At 33.6% G+C, this 26860-nt stretch overlaps 1 protein-coding gene across 1 annotated transcript; it reads left to right on the top strand.

Moving 5' to 3' along the window:
• The first annotated feature begins 2568 nt into the window (after window positions 1-2568).
• On the top strand, window positions 2569-26117 carry LOC124361736 (polycomb protein eed-B-like). Its single transcript, XM_046815692.1, has 8 exons — window positions 2569-2866; window positions 10011-10150; window positions 12314-12485; window positions 16715-16850; window positions 17063-17226; window positions 19695-19934; window positions 20643-20795; window positions 25816-26117. The coding sequence occupies exons 1-8, from the start codon at window positions 2804-2806 to the stop codon at window positions 26017-26019; spliced, it is 1272 nt and encodes a 423-aa protein (XP_046671648.1). The 5' UTR covers window positions 2569-2803; the 3' UTR covers window positions 26020-26117.
• Window positions 26118-26860: the final 743 nt, after the last annotated feature.

Below are 26860 nucleotides of genomic sequence, written 5' to 3'. Positions count from 1 at the left end.
GCTCTAATTTTCCCTTATCTTTCCTATGCGGTGACAATCTGGGGATCGGAAAGTTGTCACACAAAACGGCTTTTTGTCTTGCAGAAGAAGGCAGTGAGAATAGTAGATGGCATCCGTCGAATGGAGACTTGCAAGCATGTGTTTAAAGAACTTAAATTTCTTACCTTCCCAAGCATTTATGTTTTTCAGACCTTGACTTTCTTACAGCAGAACCATGGTGTTTTCCGGTCCCTTGTTCCTCAGTCGGGATACAGTCTTCGACAAAAACATAAACTGAATATTCCTTACCATTCCACTACTTTTTTTAAACATCACACCTTTTACAATGCCACATCTCTTTTTAACGCTCTTCCTGATGCTCTTAGAGCTGAAAAGGATTTATTTTGTTTTAAAAGAATGCTTAAAGCTTATCTTATTGAACACTGTTCCTATTCTGTAGATGACTACATTAATAGCAATACGTAATTTATTTAGTCCTTCATATGTATTTTGTTCCTATGTAGATTGTTCTCTACACATGATTGTACTAAGTTGACGCAAACCAATGCATTGTAATATGTTATATGGAATAAAGGATGTTTTGATTTGATTTGTCAGTTCCAGTATAGAAAAAGGGATCTCGAAGTGATGTCTCGTGTTATAGGCCTATATCTATAATTCCTGTACTGGCTAAGATGTTTGAAGCTTATATGTTCATCCATCTGTACGACTACTTTGAGTTGTACCATCTCCTGGTCCTGGGCAGTTCGGTTTTCGTAAGTGTATACCAGTGGTTTTGAAAGTTGAATCGCTTGTTCAATATTCTTAACTCCTTTGAAGCCTAGCAAGCCACTTCGGTTCTACTTTGTGATCTTTCACATGCTTTTAATTGTGTTCAGCACAAAACTCTCATTGAGAGCCTTAAAGTGTATCGTTTAGAGGCTAGTGCGATTAAGGTGGTTGAATCTTATCTTACAGGTAAACACAAAGTGATGAACTGGAATGGCTCCACATCCAGTCCAACGCCAGATGAGCACGCAGTTTCTCAGGGCTCTGTGTAAACCCCTTTTATTTTTTAATTCTGCTTAATGATCTGTACTTTAGAAAAAAGGCCCACTTCTGTTCCCCTACCTTTTTATTTTCGCCATCTTGTTTCTTTCTGCCGTGACGATTGTCATTTGCTATTAGCCTCTGGTCAGTCGTAGGTGGTCGGTAGACGAATTCAGACGTATTGTGACCTGTATTCTGTAGTTCAGTTTTAATGATTAGTGTTGTGTATAGTTTTTTTATTAAGTGCATTTTTGAGAGTTAGTGAAGTTGACACACAATATGGTGATTTTGATTCCTGACTTAGGGGTACCGCAACGCTTTATTATGATGTGTTTATTTTAACCTAGTTTCTAATTGTGTATTAAGTTAGTTATTTAAATGAAGAAGAAATCAGATTGCAGATCTCTAAACGTAGTGTTACTAATTTTTTGTTTCACTGAACGATGGCAAATGTCCAGAAAAATCCTGTTTCCTTCACTGTACTTTAGGTTAGAGGGTAGTGTTTCAATGTTTCTAGATGACATTACCCTGTTTTCTCGAAATAACAGTGCTAAGCTTGCAAGCACAGCAGCAGATCTACTCTTTTCTGTTGCCTTTCACTGGTTCATTGAGAACAAGCTGTCCCTACAACGCAACACGCAACGCTGTTGTGAAGCTAAGACGCAACATATTACCTTCAGTCTATGTGATGATCCTCTTAGAAGCGACCCTGTTTTGACAAAACTTTGCTGCGGGACTCCCACATAGATTTTTTGTGTATCAAACTAAGTCGAGTTGTGTATCTTTTTCGTCTTGGTTATGATTTCGGTTTATGAGGTAAGGTAAAGGAGAAAGACTAAAAGCTACCTGTTGTTGATTTCTATTACAACTAATACGATTCCTATGGTCAGTGCTTGGCAGATCCTTACCAGTACAGATTGTTTAGATACTACAGAAAAATGAAGGAAGTCAAGTAAGGGGGATCTAGGGGAGTAAGTTTGTTGCTCCCAATCCCTGATAGGGCACTACAAGTTGTTTTACCTCCTGATATAATGGGCTGAATGATTAAAGGAAGTTTTAAGTTTTGAGTCATTTTCAATCTGAAAGCTATGCAACTGTCGTGCCTTTCGCGCCAGGTTACGCTATCTTAAATAGTAAAGATTCAACAAAGTAACTACTCAACAACTGGTATTTGTTGTATATGAGATGGACATATCATTTCATGACTTGCTGAATGCAGTGTACTTCGAAGCAGCCATAGCTAAAACGCTGAATAATGAGTCAAATAAGAACACAAATTGTAAGAAAATATTATCGACATAATATCTTAAAATTTAATGTATTTTCTACTCCAAGCGGTTCAATAAATTGGGACAATTATTGTTTTCTTTCTTAAATTTACTTTTCATTATTACTTGTATAAATAATGAAGAAAATATAAAAAGGACCATAAGACTAAATATTTTTATCAATTGTTTATAATCAAATTATATGTTTTTGGTAGTATCAAGGGAGTAAAAAAAAAAATAGTTCGGCAGACATATGATATTGTTTAACTTCTTTTCTTTGATTTCCCGCGACTTTTCAGGTAACAAAAGCATGAGTTAGTGACTCAGAGCAACTAGAAAATTTTGTCTGCCGGCATTTTATCAATGAACATTGGGAATGGTTTTACGGTTACATAGATACTAACAAACAAAGTATTAATTTGTGCCTGTTTCTAAACTAGTTTAAAATGTTTTGTGATTTTATTTGATATGAAGTTGTTAATTTGATCTCAATTGATAAATTGACAATGAAACCCAACCAAACTAATTCTGAAGTCTCAACAAATACGGAAGATTCAGGAGACGATGTGGTTAGTTTACCATAATTGAGGTTATCTTTATAGGTTGTTTTTTAGCCTAGTAAATAGTCTATACAAATTAAATTACCCTAGTTCATTGAAACAAAGAAAATAGGAACTTGAAGAATTAATGTTTAAAAAAATGTAACCAATGTAGGTTAGATCGTGACTTCAAAATAGTCTACACTAGACTATTTTTTATACTATAAATGATATAAAGCTCCAAAATACATTTGGTGTGGACTAATTTAGAAAATGAAAATTTAATGTTAGGAAACAGGAAAGTTATGTTAGGTAGTTTAGTGAGTTTTCATCAGTTTAGCCTACTTCTAACAATATTCTGAGATAGGATGGTTGACTTGGATTGTTCAGATACCCTTATACCATTTTGATCCCAAAACTGAACCCGATTTTCTCTCCTTGGTAAACTGTTACAAGTTCTATTTTGTCTGAGTTGTTCATTTTTTAAATGGAAAGTATTACTTACAAGTGTTAAAGATAACAATATTCAAGAAAAAGTGAGGAAAGATTGAGTAAAAAACATTTGCACATTAGGAACCCAATTCCTTAATCCTTATCATATGCATAACCCATCATATATATAAAGTGCTGGGCTGGGGTAGTGTAGGCCTACTATAAGCAGACCTGGTTTTTGTGTATTGAAATTAGCAAACAATATTAATTAATCTTCCAAACTTAGAGATACTTAAAAAAAATTATTGAAAAAATGTCGGTAAATCTTAAGCTCAGCGACTACCGCTCCAATCGCTGTAATTTTTTGCATACTAACAGGTTAACGTAATTTCACCGAAAACAATAATCCCGATTATCGCTAACATATAAAAACCAGTTTTTCGGCAGTAAAATGTTGGCAATACAAAACACATAAAATAACGAGATTTTCGACTATCAAACTAAAAACAATGGCCGACCATGGTCGTTTTGATGAGTTTACAGTAGTCACGTGACAAACAGGAAAGTTTCCGATTGGCCGGGCGGGTCACGTGACCTATAGGACGGCTTCGATTGACCGCCAGACGTACACAAACAAACCCACATGGACAAGGAATAATTAGTGAAGTTATTGACATGGCGTGCAATGGTTCTTGTTACACGCTAAAAAGACCCTAGCTTGCGTATTCAAAACTCAGATCATGCGATGCTTGCCCGCTGCGCAGCGCTTTGCGCTGCTTCTCTTTAAGAAAAAAAATTAACTCGAGCTTGCAAAGTCCAAGCCCAGATCACGCCATGACTGCTTACACACACAAAACTCAGACAGAACTAACTTAACGCAGGTTTCATAACAAGCAAAAGGTAACCGGCGCGCGTTTATCACTGATAAGATAAGACGAGTTTATACTAGAAGTAGTACCTGGACTACTGCCCTACGAACTAATAATACCAAAAAAACGAATAAATGCGATGTCAGTCAGGTTTTTTTTAATTTTATTTTTTCCGACATTTTTTTTGGGGGGGGGGGGAGTAAACGGCTACGGCGATAATCAGGATTATTTTTTTCGGTGAAATTACGTTAACCTGTGTTAGTATGCAAAAAATCACGGCGATTGGAGCGGTAGTCGCTGAGCTTAAGATTTACCAAAATTTCTTATGGAAGGGAATAACAACAAAAAATGTTACTTTGTTCATAAAGCTAACCTAACCAGATTACCTGACTCCTACCTACCCAAGGAAATATTTCTTTCTTTTAGGGGGGAATATATTTTCCAGTGTTTTGGGCCTTTCCTCTCTTTTATGTAATTAATACTGCTATCGTAGTCACGTTAAAGCATTTTCATGGGCCAACCACCGTACTTTTTATTTAGTTTTTAGGCCTGTTCTCATATATATATAGTTAATATAGCTATAATAGTCACTCTTTAAACACTTTCAATTAAATATCAATAAAATCCTAAAATTGGGTTTTGTAATCTAGTACCTGGTAACATTTCTTATTAAAATTTGAGTTAGTAATCAAAGTTTACATAGGTCTAGTCAAGAACATTTTAAAGATGAATTTAGATCGTTTTGATTATGGTGTCCCTAAACACGATAGTTACTATAGTTCCATTGGACCCATTAGCAACATCAGGACTTAATGTAGGAATTCATGATAGGCAAGTGTACAAAGGTGGATTGATTACATATAATCAGAAATGATTTTTAAAAATTAGAACATAATTTGACTAAAGTTATCAATGTATAGGCTGTTATTTTTTTTTACTTATTCTCTCATCCTTAAAATAAATTTAATCATCGGATTGGGGGCTTTTATTTCATCATCTTCTAATCTCATTGGTTGTTCTCATAGCCAATGGAGCACAAATGCCTCCATTAAATCGTTGTCTTCGAAACACTGGTCTCCAAACGCTTTTCTGAGGGAGGGGTCCAAAAATATGTGAAGTGGATGTTCCAGTAATTCCCATCATGCAATCAAACTTTTCCTTCAGAACAATTATTTTTTGGCATTAAATACTATATATATATAATAATATTGGGTACTCTAGTATTATGCAGAAGCTACTATTTCTAGAAGACTTTTTTTACCGGAGACTTGAACAAACTACATTATAAGGAAGAAAAGGAAAAAATTATTGGAATTGGTTCTGTGTTCTCTGCCTTCCAAAAGAAAGCAATGTCGGCAAGAAGTAGGTCACTCTGTCCCTATCTACTTCTTGTTACTACGTGATATAAGTAGGTTTAGATTAGGTTATTATAAATATGTTAAAGTTGTACCAAAGTTAAAGATAACCTTTACAAGCACTCATGTGATCTGAGCTTGAATTTGGTATATCTTGAGTGATGCGTTCCTTTTTTGTCAGAAGTGTGGAAGGTGCCAACGATGGCCAGGGGCATTTCCAATCTGTAGTTTTTTGAGCTCAGATCATGTGCCTTATTGTCCAACGTTATCAGATATCAAAAAAATTGGATGATCTATCACATGATCTAAGGTCTGGAAAGTACCAATTGGAAATGCCCCTGGTAGGTAGTCAATGTGGCTTTGGTAATGTCTTTGTTGCCACCTCGCATTTCTGATAAAAAAAAAAGAAAAAAAATCCTCATGATAGAAGGGGAGACCGGGGGCACTATTGGACTGGGGGCACTATTGGACAATGCCTTTTATAGCTAGAGGGAAATTTTTGTCTCCCTTCAATTTCCCATTTTGGTATGCCTGAGACGGTCACATTTCACTGTGGAAAGTTTTGGTTATTGTGGCACATCTTCTTAGAAATTGAGTTCATATTTTATGTTTTTTTACCCAAAATGAAGTGATTTTGCATATTCACAAACTTATCTCTTTCACAGTAAGTATTATCCTGAAACAATTGTGTCTATTATTTTGAAATTGTTAGTTTAACTGACTATGCAATGAATTCATTCATTTTGAGGTTATGTCACTTCCTTTCTGTAATCTTCAATTTTTATATCTTAACCTACCTCGGGGCAGTTTTGGACAAAAGTATGGGGCACAATTGGACAAAACATTATTTTATGTTTTGTCATTGCTACATACTGTTTTTTTGTTTTTCCAGGTTAAAGATGGTTAGGAAGTATATAAATGAAAACAGACAGGGCTAATATTTCTGAAGAATCTATAGTAGCGGCATTAAAATGACTATAGAAATGGTAACTACCGATCCCAATTAGAGAAGCTGCCGAAGCCCATGGGCTTAAAAAAGTCGACCTACATTTCAGACTCAACAAAGTAAAGCAAAAGGAAGTCAACAATGAGAATAGTCTTATAGCTAATGAGCCTAACAATGGTAATGGAGTTGATGAGCTTAACAATGAGGATCATGTCAATGAGCCTGTGGGCAATGAAAATGTAACTTTATTTCAAGAGGTTGAAGATGAGCACCAGCCAGTAAAAGAGGTTTACTATAGAAGATATGGCCCCTGTTTATAACACTAAATACTCTCAAAGACAAGTATTTACACCTGAACAAGAACAAAAAAATTGCAGACTATTGCATTTGAAAGGTCCAGAATGAAACTATGGCCCTAACTTACATGATGGCCAGGGAATTAGCCTTCCAAATATGCCTTGGCTTTGAATCTCGATCAACGCATACCTGCTAAATGGCGTACTACAGGCTTATCAGGAGAAGAATGGCTAAAACCATTTTATGAAGAGACATCAAGGACTTTCACTTCGCCAAGCAGAAAAGACTAGTCTGTCCAGGAACACTAGCTTTTAATAAAACACAAGTGGGAACGTATTTTGACAACCTAGAAGCTTTGTTCGCAAAAGTAGAAGTTCCTCCGTCAAGAATTTTAAATTTAGACGAGAGTGGAATAAGTACTGTGCTGGAGGCGCCAAAAGTGATTGCAGCAAGGGGAACAAAAAAGGTGGGCCAAGTCGTATCAGGAGAGAGGGGGGAGCAAATAACTTTCTGTGCCGTCATATGCGCCGATGGGACTTACTTGCCACCAATTTACATTTTCCCCAGAAAACGCCCAAACTTTGCCTACATGATTGGGGCACCTGAAGGAAGCAAAGCTCTTTATTCTGATTCTGGTTGGATGACATCAGCTCTCTTTTTAGAGACGCTTAAAACATATCCAAAAGGCCACAAAATGTTCTAAAGAAAACCCCGTGGTTTTAACCTGGATAATCATGAGTCCCACATTGGCTTGGATGTTGGTGATGTACAGCAGAGATCATGGCATCATACATATGATCACTAGCCATCCAACACACAACGCACAAAAGTCAGCCGCTGGATGTAGCAGTTTTTAGTCCGTTTAAAAGGCGCTTACGTTCTGAATTCAATCTCTGGCTATCTCAACATCCTGGTCATACGATTACAATTCGAGAAATTTGCTCAGCTTATCTGCTAAACCATTTGTTGAATCTTTCACTGCATCTAACATCAAAAGTGGATTTCGTAAAGCTGGAATCTATCCACTCAGCCGCAGTGTGTTCACTGACAATGATTTCAAGGGTGCCAGTGTGACTGGACCGGAAAATAGCCAAAGCTCTGACGACCCCACAAGGCTCACAATCATCAAACAAGCCAACTATTGACCCGAATGTACCTGGCCCATCAACGCCACAACCAGTAAATGTTAAAAGACCTACTACATTGACGCTTACTCCAGAGGATGTCATGCCTTACCCCAAATTCGTTCCTAAGGGGAAAGGAAAGGCGAGGCCGAAAAAAAGGTCGTTCGCGAATTCTGACTGATACTCCAGAGAAAGATGCTCTTGTAGCAGAGTTAAAAGAAAAAGAACATAAGAAAAATGTTGGTGGAAAAAAGAAAACAAGAGAGGGCAGTAAAAAAAGGAAAGTAAGAAGAAAAAAACTGAGGGGGCTGTAGAAAGCTGTATCAAGATGACTCATCTAGCAACGAAGATGAGATACAAATAAAACAAGACGATGGAGGCCTTAGTCCTGAAGACTTTTCTGAGGATGAAGAAGAACTGTTTGATTACCTTCCTGATAAAAAACTATGCCACAAATGACTTCATACTGACAAAGTTTGCTTCTAAGAAGGCCATCTACCACTTTATTGGCCAAAATAGAGGAGCATGTGACTGATGGTTTCAGTGTGAAATTTCTCAAAAAGAACCAAAACTCTTACAAGTTTTACTTCCCAGAAAATGTTGAAGTCAGCTTTGTCGAAACCAAAGACATCGAGTTCAAGCTGCGACAACCAGATATAATTTGGTGGGTACATCCAGAGCAGCAAACTGCTTTGTTTTCAAGGAAAATTTGACTACTTTTAATTTCAAATAGTTTTTTACGTGTGTCTTCTGTTTTTTTCAGTTATAAAGTTTTGTATATATGTTTACTTAAATATAGATGATGTTTGAAAACCTATAAATGAGTTATTTTTATGTCCAATTAAACCAATTTTTAGCACTGTCCAATTTGTGCCCCAATAAAAAATCATTTTGTCCAAAACTGCCCCGACGGGGCAAATTTTGGACAAAATGTAGAGGTTTATAAAAAAAAAATAATCCACATAAAAGGGTGCTCAAATTAATCTAGAAAAATTTGTTGTGGGGTTCTAGAAGACCAACTAAACACAAGGCAAAAAACTAAAATTTTTTAACTAACAGTTTTCATAATTAGAAAAAATGCATATAAAGTGAAACATGAAATTACGTCCAATAGTGCCCCGGTCTCCCCTACCTAAATTCAAACTCGGATCACGTGAGCGTTTGTTTACTTTTTATTTTTATAATACGTACATATGTAGTTACCTACTTTTATATAGCTTATAACAAATAGTAAATAGAGACAGAGTGGCCTCCTTATCATCATCGCTGTTTGAGAGACAAAACATGATCCAATCATCATAATGACGTGTAATTTTCACAGTGAGTCAATTAAAATCTATCCTGTCTATTGTAGATTTTGTAGGTCTCTGGTAAGAAAATTTCTTCCAAAAATAGTGGCCTGTGGATAATACAAAAGTATCTAATACCTTGCATTAATTGTTTGTGGAGAAAATCAACAACAAAAATAGGTTTGCAAATGAAAAAAGGTTATTGCTATTATCTAGCAAGCAGACAAAAGGTACGATCCAACAAGTTTCATCTCCTCATTAGAATTGATTAGAGAGCCTCTGTGAAACCTGATGTCGAAAAAAGTGAGGGAGGAGCTGTCAACCATTTCTAAAGAGGAGTACAAAAAATGTTTCGAACAGTGGAAACACTGGTGAAACAAATGTATTAGTTGTATTGGAGAGTGGTTTTAATAGGATAAGGTTTTTTTTGTAAATAATTCAAAATATACAGCTTTAAAAAAATTACTCTGGTTTCTTTAGGGTACCCTCTCGTAACATCAGCCCATCCCCTAGACCCCTTTATACAACCAGTTCCAACAATATTTGGACACATTTGTATTTTTTTATATATACTTGTACATTCTATCCACAGTTTTATCAAACTATTTTTCATTTTTCTGATGCCACTTCCATCGTTACGAACAGTGATTGAAGAAGTTGTTTCTAAGATATTCAGCATGATGAATTACACTGAATGGTTATTCAGAAGATAGTGTTAAAATAATTCATTTAACCCTTTAAGCGTCACTGAAATTGTTAAAGGAAATTACAGTACATAATTAATAATTTTAAAACTATATTTTCTCATTTAAATTAAGATTGTAGAATGATACAATTCTAATGTTGATTGTTTTGCTAATAGGATGAAACTTCAAGTGTGGGAAGTGGGACTACCGACAACACATCTTCAAGAAGTGAAACTCCAACAAACAAAGGGAGGAAAGGGCGGAGGGGAAGGCAAAAAGTTGTTAACAAGACATCAAAGTTCGGCTATAAATTTACGTGAGTTGAGTTTCAAAGTAAAAAACATAAACCAAGCACCACATTATATGACAATAATATTTACCTTGACTAGAGTTTGTTTGTACTTTTTAATTTCAGAATACTTGTTAATACAGCGTTGTATTTATAGATTTGTGGGAAGTAATGTGTGTTTAATTTGTCGTTTTTGTTAATATATATGTTTTAGTATTATCTATAAATACAGAAATTTATAAAATTTTTTGAATAAGGTTAATTTTTTATGAATTAGCTCAGATAAAAAAGTTGAAATTCAGTATAGTTCGAAAACGTTTGCCTTCATTTTCTAATACAGAATTTAATTGTTTCGACCTAGAGGAGGATGTTATTAAAAATTTTAATAAAAGGCTATGTTAAACCTAGAACTGGCAATAGTATCATTCTGTATTGGCGACTATTTCAACAACCACACAGATATTTTTTTATAATTTATTCCATTTCATAACTGGCAGTTCAAATGTAAACAATTATACGTCAATTTATTCGTATGTATTTCAAGAATATTAAAATAACAATAACCTATTGTAAATAATTGTATGAACAAAATTGTATAAAAATACTTTTTGCAATTAATTTTGTAAATATTCCGTTGTGTAGCTTAGCAGTAAGTTTTATATCACTTTCAAGTTTTTATTTACTTTCATTGGTAAACGTGTTGCAATATATCTGACTGCATTTATACTTATGTAATTATGATAGTTATAAGCAAAAATAAAATGAAATACAAAATTTGAATCCTACCTTATTTACATATGTACATTATATAAAAAATTTCACTCAGAATCACTGAATTCCACCCTGAGTTTGTGGCCTCCCTGTGAAACTGGTCTTACATAGTGTTCAATCAGAGGGTAGAGCTTAGGGTGAACTCCACAATTACATCCAGGGGAAAACAAATTGGGTTTTCTTTTTCAAGATATTACACTCACGTACGGCACACAAGCGACAGTTTGAGTTGGTTAGTTCCGTGAGTTAATGAGCAGGGCCAAGGCCATTAGTAGGTGGAAGAACAACTTCTCTGTCTGACTCACACAACTTTGAGAGAACACTTACTAGGATATCATGTCTGCTACACAGTCTGTCATGTTTACCTCAATGTTAGAATAAACTTCGTCATCACTAAAAATAGGATGATCCAAAAAAAGCTCTCCAAGATCACATCATAATTGGTCTTTAAAGCTTCCATCCATAATAAACAACTAAAACTATATCCAAAGAAAGCTAAACCACAGTAATACCAACAGTAAAACACTATTAAATACATTTTTCCACAAATACTATTGGATTTGTTTACAACACACTACACAATACTACACTTGTTTACAGTTTCACAACAATATGAATGACACAGCAATGTGGCTGACGCGTATTACGTTTGTTGAGAACGATGTTCGATGTTGTACAATAATCGAAGTAAGAACAATAAATCGTTAATATAGTTAATGCCAGAATGTATCGAATAAAAATAATTCATATGATCGTAAATACCTAAAATTTTTCAACGAGTATTTGTCGTTGCCAATTCAGACAGACCTTTGGTGACAAAACTTCTTTTCATGTCAGCGGTAGGTTTAAATGTTTAACATTATTTTAAAACTCGTTTAACTCAAAACGATACCCTACCTTAAAAATGGTATCAAGGCCTGGCAGTAATATAAAATACAATGTTATTTGTTTTAATCTGTCAGTTATTTATGTAAAATATTCCAAATTTAAACTAGAATTTATAATGATTTAAAAATACAGTGGCTTCAATGTTCCGTTCTTGAACAGCTCGAACTGTAAGAGAGAGAAGACATCCTCAAACGAACACTTCAAATTTCAGTGGTTTGACATATATTTTTGTCCTTAGAGTTATATTCTGTCATAAATATTTCATGTAACTGTTTAGCTTGTGGTAACTCTGTTCGTGATGGGGCAGCATTTATGTATCATAGATGTGGGAATTTAGTAGGTAGTTAGGGTAATTACAATAGCAACTTTGAAGCTTAATACACAGAATTGGTATAGTAACATTTACGTTTTTTAGTATTGAACTAAAATATAGATTTGTATTAATGAAATTGTTATCTACCAATTAAAAAATGTAGTATTTAAAATGTTATGGAGAAATTAAACAAGAGTTATGTACTTTTCCCTAAACAGATGCAGCGTGAAAGAAGATCATGCACAGCCTCTTTTTGGAGTTCAGTTTAACCATTTGCTGAAGGAGGGCCAGCCCATGATATTTGCTTGTGTCGGCAGCAACAGAGTGTCCATCTACGAGTGCCCTGAGGACAGTGGAATACTCTTCCTGCAGTGTTACTCTGATCCTGATGTATCCTTTAACCACCACACTAGTGTAGTGAGGCTCAGCCTGTAAGGTAGTGTCACCTTACATTACACCACTCGAGTTTGTATAGTAACAGACCACTCAGGCGTGTATTGTCTCAAACTGTCAGAAAACGTAGATGTCCAATACACCAATACATCGACGATTGATGTGCTCCTTCATAAGGAACCAAACGGCAGATGCTGTGGTCACTCATCAAAGGTTTACTTGACTATTGACAGGTATAAGAACTTGGAACTTTTAGCGCTGCGCGACTGTCAGTTCTTCTTCTATAGGATTATTAAGGCACATTCCTGTATAGACTTTCCCTTGGAAATCCGTGGCATGTGTTCCTAGGAATTATGCAACCTTACACTTAGGTCCTGTAATGCCCATTCCAGCTTTAATTTTAGATGCATCCGTGTACCAGGCTTTGTTTTGAGTGTTCCTGAAGTCCAACTTAGCGTTCCAGTAGAGTTACGTGAATGGATGCTCAAAGTTATAGCAAACTTGTATGATGTATGGAACTGAATTAAGACATTTCACCCCAAGTTATCTCAATGAGGATAATCCAGTGCAGATTAGGTTCTCTGGAAAGAAGTTTCGTCCGACAGCATTATGACACTGGCCATTGCTTCCTTCCTCACGTGTAGGTGAAGTGGTAGCAGACCCAGCATTGCATCCAAGGCTGCAGTGGACAGGTGTGCATTGCACCACTTATATTCAGAAAGGTCTAGCCATGTTGTTCTTTGTATTTTCCTCTTGTTGCTGTATGAGTTGAATTTATGGGCTGAGCAAATTGTGTCTTACTATTTTATGATAACATGTATTTTATGTAAATGTGCATTATTACGTCGACGTAATAATGCACATTCTGTATAATTCTCTTACATTTGTATTGTGACATCTAGTGGCAATATATACACACTCCAGTGTGGACGTAATAATGCACATTCTGTATAATTCTCTTACATTTGTATTGTGACATCTAGTGGCAATATATACGCACTCCAGTGTGGACGTAATAATGCACATTCTGTATAATTCTCTTAAATTTTGTATTGTAAATCATAATAGAATGGAAATGTTCTTACATTTGTATTGTGACATCTAGTGGCAATATATACACACTCCAGTGTGGACGTAATAATGCACATTCTGTATAATTCTCTTACATTTGTATTGTGACATCTAGTGGCAATATATACGCACTCCAGTGTGGACGTAATAATGCACATTCTGTATAATTCTCTTACATTTGTATTGTGACATCTAGTGGCAATATATACACACTCCAGTGTGGACGTAATAATGCACATTCTGTATAATTCTCTTACATTTGTATTGTGACATCTAGTGGCAATATATACGCACTCCAGTGTGGACGTAATAATGCACATTCTGTATAATTCTCTTAAATTTGTAAATCATAATAGAATGGAAATGTTCTTACATTTGTATTGTGACATCTAGTGGTAATATATACACACTCCAGTGTGGACGTAATAATGCACATTCTGTATAATTCTCTTAAATTTGTAAATCATAATAGAATGGAAATGCTCTTACATTTGTATTGTGACATCTAGTGGCAATATATACGCACTCCAGTGTGGACGTAATAATGCACATTCTGTATAATTCTCTTAAATTTGTAAATCATAATAGAATGGAAATGTTCTTACATTTGTATTGTGACATCTAGTGGTAATATATACACACTCCAGTGTGGACGTAATAATGCACATTCTGTATAATTCTCTTACATTTGTATTGTGACATCTAGTGGCAATATATACGCACTCCAGTGTGGACGTAATAATGCACATTCTGTATAATTCTCTTAAATTTGTAAATCATAATAGAATGGAAATGTTCTTACATTTGTATTGTGACATCTAGTGGTAATATATACACACTCCAGTGTGGACGTAATAATGCACATTCTGTATAATTCTCTTAAATTTGTAAATCATAATAGAATGGAAATGTTCTTACATTTGTATTGTGACATCTAGTGGTAATATATACACACTCCAGTGTGGACGTAATAATGCACATTCTGTATAATTCTCTTAAATTTGTAAATCATAATAGAATGGAAATGTTCTTACATTTGTATTGTGACATCTAGTGGTAATATATACACACTCCAGTGTGGACGTAATAATGCACATTCTGTATAATTCTCTTAAATTTGTAAATCATAATAGAATGGAAATGTTCTTACATTTGTATTGTGACATCTAGTGGCAATATATACACACTCCAGTGTGGACGTAATAATGCACATTCTGTATAATTCTCTTAAATTTGTAAATCATAATAGAATGGAAATGTTCTTACATTTGTATTGTGACATCTAGTGGTAATATATACACACTCCAGTGTGGACGTAATAATGCACATTCTGTATAATTCTCTTAAATTTGTAAATCATAATAGAATGGAAATGTTCTTACATTTGTATTGTGACATCTAGTGGTAATATATACACACTCCAGTGTGGACGTAATAATGCACATTCTGTATAATTCTCTTAAATTTGTAAATCATAATAGAATGGAAATGTTCTTACATTTGTATTGTGACATCTAGTGGTAATATATACACACTCCAGTGTGGACGTAATAATGCACATTCTGTATAATTCTCTTAAATTTGTAAATCATAATAGAATGGAAATGTTCTTACATTTGTATTGTGACATCTAGTGGCAATATATACACACTCCAGTGTGGACGTAATAATGCACATTCTGTATAATTCTCTTACATTTGTATTGTGACATCTAGTGGCAATATATACACACTCCAGTGTGGACGTAATAATGCACATTCTGTATAATTCTCTTACATTTGTATTGTGACATCTAGTGGCAATATATACGCACTCCAGTGTGGACGTAATAATGCACATTCTGTATAATTCTCTTACATTTGTATTGTGACATCTAGTGGCAATATATACACACTCCAGTGTGGACGTAATAATGCACATTCTGTATAATTCTCTTACATTTGTATTGTGACATCTAGTGGCAATATATACACACTCCAGTGTGGACGTAATAATGCACATTCTGTATAATTCTCTTACATTTGTATTGTGACATCTAGTGGCAATATATACACACTCCAGTGTGGACGTAATAATGCACATTCTGTATAATTCTCTTAAATTTGTAAATCATAATAGAATGGAAATGTTCTTACATTTGTATTGTGACATCTAGTGGCAATATATACACACTCCAGTGTGGACGTAATAATGCACATTCTGTATAATTCTCTTAAATTTGTAAATCATAATAGAATGGAAATGTTCTTACATTTGTATTGTGACATCTAGTGGCAATATATACACACTCCAGTGTGGACGTAATAATGCACATTCTGTATAATTCTCTTACATTTGTATTGTGACATCTAGTGGCAATATATACACACTCCAGTGTGGACGTAATAATGCACATTCTGTATAATTCTCTTAAATTTGTAAATCATAATAGAATGGAAATGTTCTTACATTTGTATTGTGACATCTAGTGGTAATATATACACACTCCAGTGTGGACGTAATAATGCACATTCTGTATAATTCTCTTAAATTTGTAAATCATAATAGAATGGAAATGTTCTTACATTTGTATTGTGACATCTAGTGGTAATATATACACACTCCAGTGTGGACGTAATAATGCACATTCTGTATAATTCTCTTAAATTTGTAAATCATAATAGAATGGAAATGTTCTTACATTTGTATTGTGACATCTAGTGGTAATATATACACACTCCAGTGTGGACGTAATAATGCACATTCTGTATAATTCTCTTAAATTTGTAAATCATAATAGAATGGAAATGTTCTTACATTTGTATTGTGACATCTAGTGGTAATATATACACACTCCAGTGTGGACGTAATAATGCACATTCTGTATAATTCTCTTAAATTTGTAAATCATAATAGAATGGAAATGTTCTTACATTTGTATTGTGACATCTAGTGGCAATATATACACACTCCAGTGTGGACGTAATAATGCACATTCTGTATAATTCTCTTAAATTTGTAAATCATAATAGAATGGAAATGTTCTTACATTTGTATTGTGACATCTAGTGGTAATATATACACACTCCAGTGTGGACGTAATAATGCACATTCTGTATAATTCTCTTAAATTTGTAAATCATAATAGAATGGAAATGTTCCTTGACTCTGTAAAGGTTGATGAAAACTTTTACACTTGTGCCTGGTCTCAAGAGGAAGACACTGGGAGACCCCTGCTGGCTGTCGCAGGCTCCAGAGGTATCATCAGAATCTTGTACCCCGCCAATATGCAGTGTATCAGGCATTATATCGGTGAGTAGAATTGTAAAGGTATACAGCGTTTCTAAACTTTCCATCAATAGCAAAAAAATAATCAATAAATATTGTATGAAATTTAAAATCTGAGATAATGTTAGTAACTTAGGTTGCAAAGCTTGTTTAATTATTTGCATCAAACCCATACAAGTATCCAATAAAAAATAAATTATCACGTTAAATTTATTAAACTAACATGTATTTTGAAGGTCATGGACATGCAATAAATGAGCTGAAGTTCCATCCTCAGGACCCAAACTTGCTGTTGTCAGTGTCCAAGGATCACACCCTGCGGCTGTGGAATATCAAAACTGACGTGTGCATAGCAATATTTGGTGGAGTGGAGGGCCACAGGGACGAAGTGCTCAGTGCGGTACGATCCAAATCATTTATTCTCTCACTCATTTTAGTTGAATTTTTTAAGAAGTAATGGTTCCTCTGATGTTATTTTTGTACATTGTGAGAAACACTGCAGTATTTATTAAAAAGTAGAAGCCTGATTAGTACATTATTATTGTATTGTGTAGATTAGTAGAAGCTAGATTAGCCTTGAATGAAAATATAACAAAAATCATTAAAAGACTTGGATTTTAGAAAAGGTTTGTTTTTTGCTTAAAAACTAGATTTTTGATAAAAAATTATAAAAAAAACAAAAAAAACATGTCCACTGTTTACTATTATACACCTGCATGCCACTATTTGGTCACAATCTGTTTTTTTTAACCTGATTTTGGCTAATATGTACATTATTTTTACATGTGCAATCGTAACTTTACAAAAACCGACTTTAATCTGATATTACTATAAACGCATATTTCTATTGAACACCAAAATTCAATTTTTTTCATCACATAGTGCTTTTTGTATATTACATAAGTGGGAATATATAAAAAAAGGATAATAATTATGTTTATAACAGAATGTACTTCTTTTTACAGGCTTTCAAAAGATCAGTAGGATATGTTTGTCCTCATTTTTTTTTCTACATTTCCAAAGATGCCAATACTGAACCACTGTCTTAAATCTGCCAAGTTGAAACTTTTGTTTCAAAATGTAAATGGGATGTTGTGGCATGTTTACAGACTACATATTTTTGTTAGACATGTTCCACAAACCTTTTAGATTATTCCAATCCAAAAGATTATTAATTATTGAAAACCCAACTCTCCATGTACTACATTACTATTGAGGTTATGCACATCTTATTCCTAAAATGTTATGTCAATGGTAATGTTTTTATCTATATATATTTTTTTCCTACCTGCTGAACTTTTTGTAAAAATTGTTTTTACTATTTGATGATACCTCATTATTTGTATTAAAAACATCAATACACAAAAGTTATATTTCGGGTTGAGTAAATGTTTAGTCTGATAATCCCTGCCTCATGTTAATAGTTAAACCTGTCAACAAATTATTAGTTTAAGTTTGATTTATTTCACATTTATGGGGCTTATACAATTTGTATAATACAACAATAAAATATCAAGACCAGGCTTAAACCAGAAACTAAGGCATTAGCAGTTCAAGATGGCATAGACATTAGACAACAAACTAAGTTGCTAAAACTAATTAGTTAATCCAGATGAAGTATAAGAAAAACAAGCAAGAACAATAACGAGAGAATAAATAAGTACTGAAAACAAAGATACATTCTACAAGCTTCTGCCGGCTATGATAGAACCTAAGCCTATGCAAAACACTTAAGAAACAAATACGGATTTAGAAAAAAACCCAAGAAAAATATAGATAACTCAAAAATACGAGGGGGAACATTTTGAACACTTACTTTGATCACAGGTACTTAAAAATTGGTGTTTACTTGTAATACTTAATAATTTACATTATTCAATTGTTTTAAAATTCAAATAGCTATAACTTCTGAATGAATCCACCTTTTGAAGTCCGGTTTGCGGCATTGTACTCTGCTAAGTAAGACCTTTAATTTGATACCAAACTTGACCTATGCTGCTATTTAAGAATTTTGTCTGACTCCTTGTGGACCATCCCCCAAAGGGATTATCCGGTCGGTAATTGGGCAGATGTGTGCATTACTATCACCAGTAAACACGTGTGAACTTTGGTATTTCTTTCTATTGTGGTTCAAAAATTAAAAAAGAGGTTCCAGACTTAATTGTCACCCTGTATAATACATATATGCTATAAATTACCTAATAAATCCAATGGGGTTAGTTGATACATGTGTACCAATAAACATTGCTGGAAAAGTGAACTCATAATAGTGGGATATAACTATTTTATAAGTACATGCAAGTGTGGCCAAACACTTCACAGATGGAACTTTACTGTTTTAACTTAAGAAGAGACCAATGTTATCATTTCACCAGCCAGCATAGATTGTGCTTCCCTTTCAATTCAGGTCGGGATTATGTTTAATTTGTGTTTTCCCGCAATAATACTACTACAATGGGGAAACAGAATTTAATATCCAGTGCCGTTCTGAATGCTGTCTATTGGAAATTATTTGTTATGTAGTACAAAGTTAGCACAGAATAAATGTTGGTCACATAAGACGTCATGGTGCTCTATGTAATATGGTGGCATCTTATCCAATGTTGCCAGATTTGTGGAAAAATAATTCTACAATTAAAGACACAAAGATTATTAGCTGTAAAAGAGGGCTGACCTGTATTTAATTCTTAACAAGTGACATTTGTTATTATTTTTTTCTCATAACAGTCAAATTGTTATGGCGAATGTTAAAATAAAATTATTTGACTTCACAGGCTTGTGAACAGAAAAACTAATGTACTTGATGTACAAATTCAATTTACTATAATGTTCCTCCAATCAACTTTTTAATTACTGCACATGTTTTAGGACTTTGACTTGCTTGGAAAGCGGATAATGTCTTGTGGGATGGACCATTCTCTGAAACTGTGGAAGTTGGACAAAGATCACATCCAGGATGCAATTCGTGCATCTTATGATTTTAATGCGAGCCGAAGTGCAAGACCCTTTGACACTTTAAAAGAGCATTTTCCTGATTTTTCTACAAGAGACATACACAGAAATTATGTAGACTGCGTGCGGTGGTATGGTGATTTTGTGCTCTCCAAGGTAGGCTTGCTAGTCCTAGTTATTGGACATTAGTGGTGACTGTTTGTAGACAAATTGCAACTACTTCCCTTTCATTTATTTTTATCATTCAAGCTATTGCCAAATGTAATAATTATATAAAACGTATTGTTTTACTCAGCAAGTACTGTAGAACAATGTTAAAATTTTAAAGAATTTAATGAAATTATATTATACAAATTGAACAACATATGCTATAGTACAAAACAAAATTACCAACTCTAAGCTAGAGGATATTTTTTTCACGTTTGTTTAGTACTCCAAATGCAGAACTCCCAAAAATGCAAAACATACTATTTTAAAGTCAATGTTTTAGTCTTAGCATTTACGCAGTCACATACTACATAATTTTATGTTTATTGTGTTGTGTTGTTATTCTCTACTAGAATGTACTACAACAGCTCGTTTACAAATCAACAACAGATGACTTGCATTGTTTTGTTTATTTTCGTCTGCCCACTCAGGCTGTCATGGATTAACAACAATTTCCTACTTTGTGATATTTTTATGATTTTCTAAGTGCTACATAATTAAGATTGGCTTTGAATTTGACAAATTATTTATAGATGACTAACTATAAATCTGTTTCTGTATGTTCATTCAGGAATTTTGAAATTATATTTGAAAAGAACAACAACAACAAAAATCAAACTATTTTATATCTGTTATTATGAGAGTTTTCTGTTGTAGTCATGTGAAAACTGTATAGTCTGCTGGAAGCCGGGGCGTTTGGAAGATGAAGAGCTTCGTAGTAATGATTCAAACATTTCCATCATTCATCGATTTGAATACAAAGAATGTGAAATTTGGTTTGTCCGATTTGCGATGGATTTCTGGCAAAAAGTGAGTGGAAATTTTATTTCTTACAATATTAGAATGGTGTAATTAGTCTTCTAACACAAAAATTGTAACGGTTGTCTAACAGGATATTTTGAGTTAGGTACACTTGAGAATTTTGCATGTATGTATAAAATATGCAAGTATGCAGTAAAATATCTAGAAAGTAACAAACTACTTTCCACACAACAATATGGTTTCGGGAAACAAAGGTCAACTACTGATGCTGTCCTTGCTTTTATTCAGGATTGTCTGGAAGGTTTAGAGGAAGGTGTGCATATTAGTGCAAAGTTTTTTGATCTCTCAAAGGCCTTCGACACAGTATCTCATGATATCTTATTAATGAAACTTGAAGCTCTTGGTTTTGATTACAAGTCGATTAATTTTATAAAATCTTATCTTACTGATAGATCACAGGCAGTTTATTTTAAAGGCAATTTATCTAATTTTAGAAATGTTGACCAGGGTGTCCCACAGGGTTCAATTTTGGGACCTCAGCTTTTTTTAGTATATGTAAATGCTACAATACTTGCCTTGTAATATTGAAGATAATAATACTACTTGTTTTCTTTATGCCAACGATATTTGTGCTAGCATGAAATCTCAAAATGCTAATATTGATGATGTATATGCTTCAAAAGTTGATGCTTTGGCTGAGTGGTGTGATGTAAATAAATTATCTATTAATTTGACTAAAACTCAAGATCTTGTTATATCTTTAAGGAATAATACTTTTCAAACAATTAAATTTTTTGGCATAATGGTCCAGTCAAATCTTAAATGGCAATCTCATGCTAAATATATTGCTCCAAAAGTGTCTAGAGGAATTTTTATGATTAGAAGGTTAAGTTTAACCGTCAGATCTCAAGTACTTCTTTTAATTTACTATAGTTTTGTACATACATATCTTTCTTATGGTAACATCTTGTGGGCAAACAGTTCAGTGTCTCATTGTTTGTTTGTACTACAAAAAAGAGCTATCAGACTAGTATGTGGTGCTAGGCCTAGAGCACATTGTAAATCATTATTTAAAGAGTTGAAAGTTTTATCCTTACCTAGTCTATATGTTTATAATTGTTTGCTATAATATGTTAAAAAATACATTGATAATTTCAAAAGTCATTCTGAGGTGCACTGCTATAATACAAGATTCAAGGATAATTTAAGGAAGGAGCAATGTAAATTCTCAACAACTCAACAAAGTTTTAAGTCCAATGCCATAAATTTTTTCAATCATCTGCCTTTAAATGTTAGAAGTAATTGTATGTAAAGAATGTACTAATTGAGCATTGTTTGTATACTGTAAATGAGTTTTATGACATAGAATGTAGATAACATTCACTTTAAAAATACTTGACTATGCTAATACAAAATGTTTTTTGTCCTTGGCAATAAATTATTTGATTTGATTTGATGAAATGCAGGGTTTGGTATAAATTTTAGTTGTGTTCACTTTGGTGTTTAATTAAGTGTAGCAATCTATATTTGTGCAGTAATGCTTTTTTATTTTTATGTATATTTTAGTTCACAATTCAAGTTATATAAATGTTGTTACTATGACAATTTGTAATTGTAAGGGTCAAGTTTGAAGAAAAAGGGTATTTCTTTTCATTTGAATTCTTTTTTAATCACCTCAAATACGTTCTACCATACTATGCATAGAAGAGTAAATATTGTATTTAAAAAAATGACTAGAATTGTTACTATAAGAATTGCTTATTGAACAGTACATAAAATTAAAAATGAACAAAAAGAGAATTTACTCTCTAGACCTATTTACAAAATATACACATCACCCAACAGATATGCTTAGGCTGAGGTATTCTCTTTGTAGTTATTTACGAGTAGGATGGAGTCTAGGTTTGCGTGGGCATAGGCTTTGCCTAACTCTAACTGGTGCTGAAGTTTGTTCAGTCTCGTCATTTAAATCACGATCACTTGCTACACTTTTGTCCTCAGAAATAGCAAAATCAGGGTCAATATCATCATAACTATCAACAGTGCATTCTCATGTCTGCAAAACAATTGCATCACCGTCCACACACAGCCTCCCTCATTGATGCCATTTCAATTGAAAATGAAAACTCACTTTACATGTTTTTTGTTGGCAACTAAATAATCATAATATGTCTATTCCTAAACAAACAAATTCAAAACAAATGTTTAACCAAACAACAGCAGACGCTACAAGTAGATGGTCAGCTGAAAGTAAACACTACGCATTGTACTAATGCCGAAAGTGAAACCATAGAGGAAGATGTTCACGTTACAACAAATGTCGGACTGAGTCCTGCCTTGGACCGGAACAGCCGAGAAAGTGTTATTTACTTTTATTATAAAAATTAGCTTTGAACTTAAAGAAAAATATGTTTATATATCTCTTGGAGCTAAAGAAAAATTATAGAAGTAGTGTACAAAGAGTTAATATTATTCTGAAGTAAAGTTAAAAGTTGTACCTTGGTCGTATTTTACCAATTGTTTTATTTTCTTATACATACACTGCAATAAAGCTTTTCAATGCTATTCAATTTTGATTATTTTAGGCACTTGTAAAACATTAAAATTAAGTTTTGAAATATCTATTAAGAGAAATTTGACGTCCACTCTGAAAATGAAATTTTCACTTCATCATTGCATTGAAATGCTTCTTTTAGTTATTGAAAAAGGTGGAATCGGTCAGAGGCCGGGCTGTGTGGCAGGTGATCCAGAATTTCCCAGCTGGAATATTCTATTATTTCCTGAGTCAAGACAGAAGTTTGAGGTCCTGTGTTGTCATGGAAGAGTAAGATTACTTTTGTCAACTGCTGCTTCTTTTGTTCTGAACTGCTTGGCAGAGTTTCGCCAATGTTGGGCAGTAGATTTTTGCGTTGATAGTCATTCCACCAGCTTTTGGGTATAACCATATTTCATCTCCTGTGACAATCTCTTTGTAGTAACAAGTCAAAAAGGTCAATGAACTGTCTAATCTCTTTTGTGTGTAGTCCTCTGTGATAAGCTTAGATCTCATTGAGAGATCTCTGGATTTAAGGTTTCCTCGCACAATTTTATATAGGACAGATCTAGACAATTAAAGAGAATATCGTCACAAATTTTCATTTCACTCACTAATTCTTCAATAGATGGCAGATCTGGATGTTTTTTGTCACAAATATTTTCACAGCCACCTTTGAACTATTACATTTTGTTCTATTTACCTGGTAATTGCATCATCAGTATACACTTCATTAAAGTTGATGAAGAATGTCTGTAGCTGACGTGTTTTTGCTGTCTAAAAATATAGTGATAATCTTATCTTGCACGCAATAGATGATTCTTGGACATTTTACAGACGCACAGTGAAGCAGCTATAGAGCATGCTGAGAGGCGATATGAAGGCTCATTAAGGCGCTTGCATGAATTTAACAATTATAGAAGACAATGGCCCTTACTTAACTATCGATAGAGGAGACCATGCCGTTGGTATCTTCATGGATCTCAGTAAAGCATTCGATAGTGTCTGCCATAGCAGCCTTAACGGAGTTTTAAAACAGCTTGGGTATATCAGGAATCGTTTTAGAGTGGTTTGTGTCATACCTAAAGGATCGAAACCAGTATGTTGAACTATCTTATATTGATAAGGACAGCCAAATTAGCTCTGTAAAATCACAAATTAAAACTATCAAATATGGAGTGCCTCAAGGTTCTATTTTGGGGCCAATACTATTCCTGTGCTATATTAACGGTCTGCCGAAATCTGTATCTAGCATTAACAGTAGGATGTTTCTGTATGCTGATGATTCCAATCTTCTTGTTTCTCATAAATCTTTAAATGAAATTCAAAATGTATCCAATCTTAACTTAATATCAATACTTAATTATTTTAGTAGTAAAAATCTATTGTAAATCCCGATAAAACAAATTTTATTTCTTTCAGAACTCTTCAAAACAGAAATGATGTAGTACCTTCAATTGAAGTGCTTGACACACAAATAAAACAGGTAGACCAGACTAAGTTCCTAGGGTTAATTGTGGATAAGAACTTAACATGGGATAATCATATACAGCATATTGAAAAGAAAATATCCTCGGGGTTATTTGTTTTATATACTCTCTCAAAATACTGTGAACTTGATACCTTGAAAATGGTTTATTATTCTCATATACAGTCCCACATTTCCTTTGGCGTTGTGCTTTATTATGGAGCAACAAGTGATAAAAACTTGCAAAAAATTTTGATATTACAGAAAAAAAGCCATACGGATTATGCTTAAACTACACCATCAAGAATCGGTAAGACATTTATTTTCGAATTTAGGCATTCTAACAATTTACGGACTTTATATATTGGAAACGGTACTTGTAGTAAAAAAAGTAAATGACACATTACCAAAATTGGGGGCTTCGCACAATTATTTAATTAGGAATCGTAATCAGCTTGCAGCTCCACATATAAATCTAAAAATCACCTCAAAAAAAACCAAAAGTAGCAGGTATTAAGTTTTATAATAGCTTACCAGAACATATTTTAAAAATTGATAGTTTCTTACTTTTTAAAAAAAACAGTAAAACAATATCTTATAAGTAAATCTTTGTATTCTTTTGATAAGTTTTTTATAAACTGATAGGTGGTTGTGAAATACACTGTTAAAATGAGGGAATTTATTATGTATATTTATTATGTAAATGTATGTTATGTTATGTATGTTATAGCTGACACCATTCGATGTTTGTATGTTTATGTAACTGTATATGTACAAATTTTGAATAAAGAAATTTTGACTTTGACTTTGTTAGAAATAATTGAGGACTAATTTGGTGATTCCAAAGTAACTTTTAAATTTTTGTTATCCCAGAAAAAGACCCATGATGGAGTGTTAATTAAGAGCAACCGATGATTTTACACAAACTAATGATTGTTTATATTACGACACAAGCAAGACAATGAAAAGACATGATCAGCAAAAATCATAAACATAATTGTTCTAGGGAAGCCAATGTGAAAGAAATGTTTGTAACGTAATCTAAACTCGACTCTTGTGTTTATCAGTTGGTAGCCCTGGGAAACCAGGTGGGACGCACATTCGTGTGGGAGCTGAAGGTATCGGACCCTGCACAAGCCCGGTTCACCACACTGTCACACCCACGCTGCCTCTCTGCTGTCAGGCAGACCAGCTTGAGTCGAGACGGCTCCGTCCTGCTCTGTGTGTGCGATGACGGCACCATCTGGCGCTGGGATAAACTCACTAGCTGAGCAGTGAGCTGTAGTTATTGCTTTATTTCATAGACTGCAAGTTTTTATTCTTTTGTTTTATAGATTGTAAGTTTTTAATAAATTTTTTACAAATTGTACTTATTGTTTCTTTGTCCTGTTACGTAAATTTCCTATGTTCAAAATATGAGGTGATTAAGTCTTCTAGATCTTGGTGGTAGGTATTAAACAGCAGATTGTTATTAGTGGTAGTAAGGATCATGTCTGTACATTATAACATTACACTATCTAGTGGTGAATGACCTCTGAAATAATAATGTTTAGTTATAACAAAACTAAAATAAACCACTATACATCTGCATAAAAAACCTTAGTAAACAATTGATTATAAATTGTTTAATGTTATTTGGTAACAAATTTGGATTGAGTATTTTAATTATTTGATCACCAAATCTTTAATTAAGTTATTATAATTCTTACGAATTGTTAAAAGGTTTTCACACAATTCTATTAGCACTACTAATAATATGTAATCATAAACAATAATTCAAAATGAAGACTTTAGGTAGTTATAGATAATTAAATTATGTAATCTAATTTAAATAAATGTTTTCCCAATTGAAACAATTTTATTTCTAATATAATAGATGTTTTAAAGGACAATTCTATGCAATTATATATTTTTAACCTGAGATCCGCAGTAGAAAAACCTACTAACAAACAATCCTTTGCTATTTATGCACATAGTAATTTAAACATCTGTAGCCTATATTGTCAATTATTTAGGTTATGCGTACACTAATGGGCAAAAATCGATTCCCGATTTTTAAATTTAGAATCCTAAATATGTTGTTATAGCCTAGGTTTGATTTAGGCAAAATTA

Source organism: Homalodisca vitripennis, chromosome 5 (genome assembly GCF_021130785.1).
Source record: "Homalodisca vitripennis isolate AUS2020 chromosome 5, UT_GWSS_2.1, whole genome shotgun sequence".
In the NCBI taxonomy this organism is placed as follows: domain Eukaryota; kingdom Metazoa; phylum Arthropoda; class Insecta; order Hemiptera; family Cicadellidae; genus Homalodisca; species Homalodisca vitripennis.
This window is presented reverse-complemented; position numbering and strand designations above follow the sequence as displayed.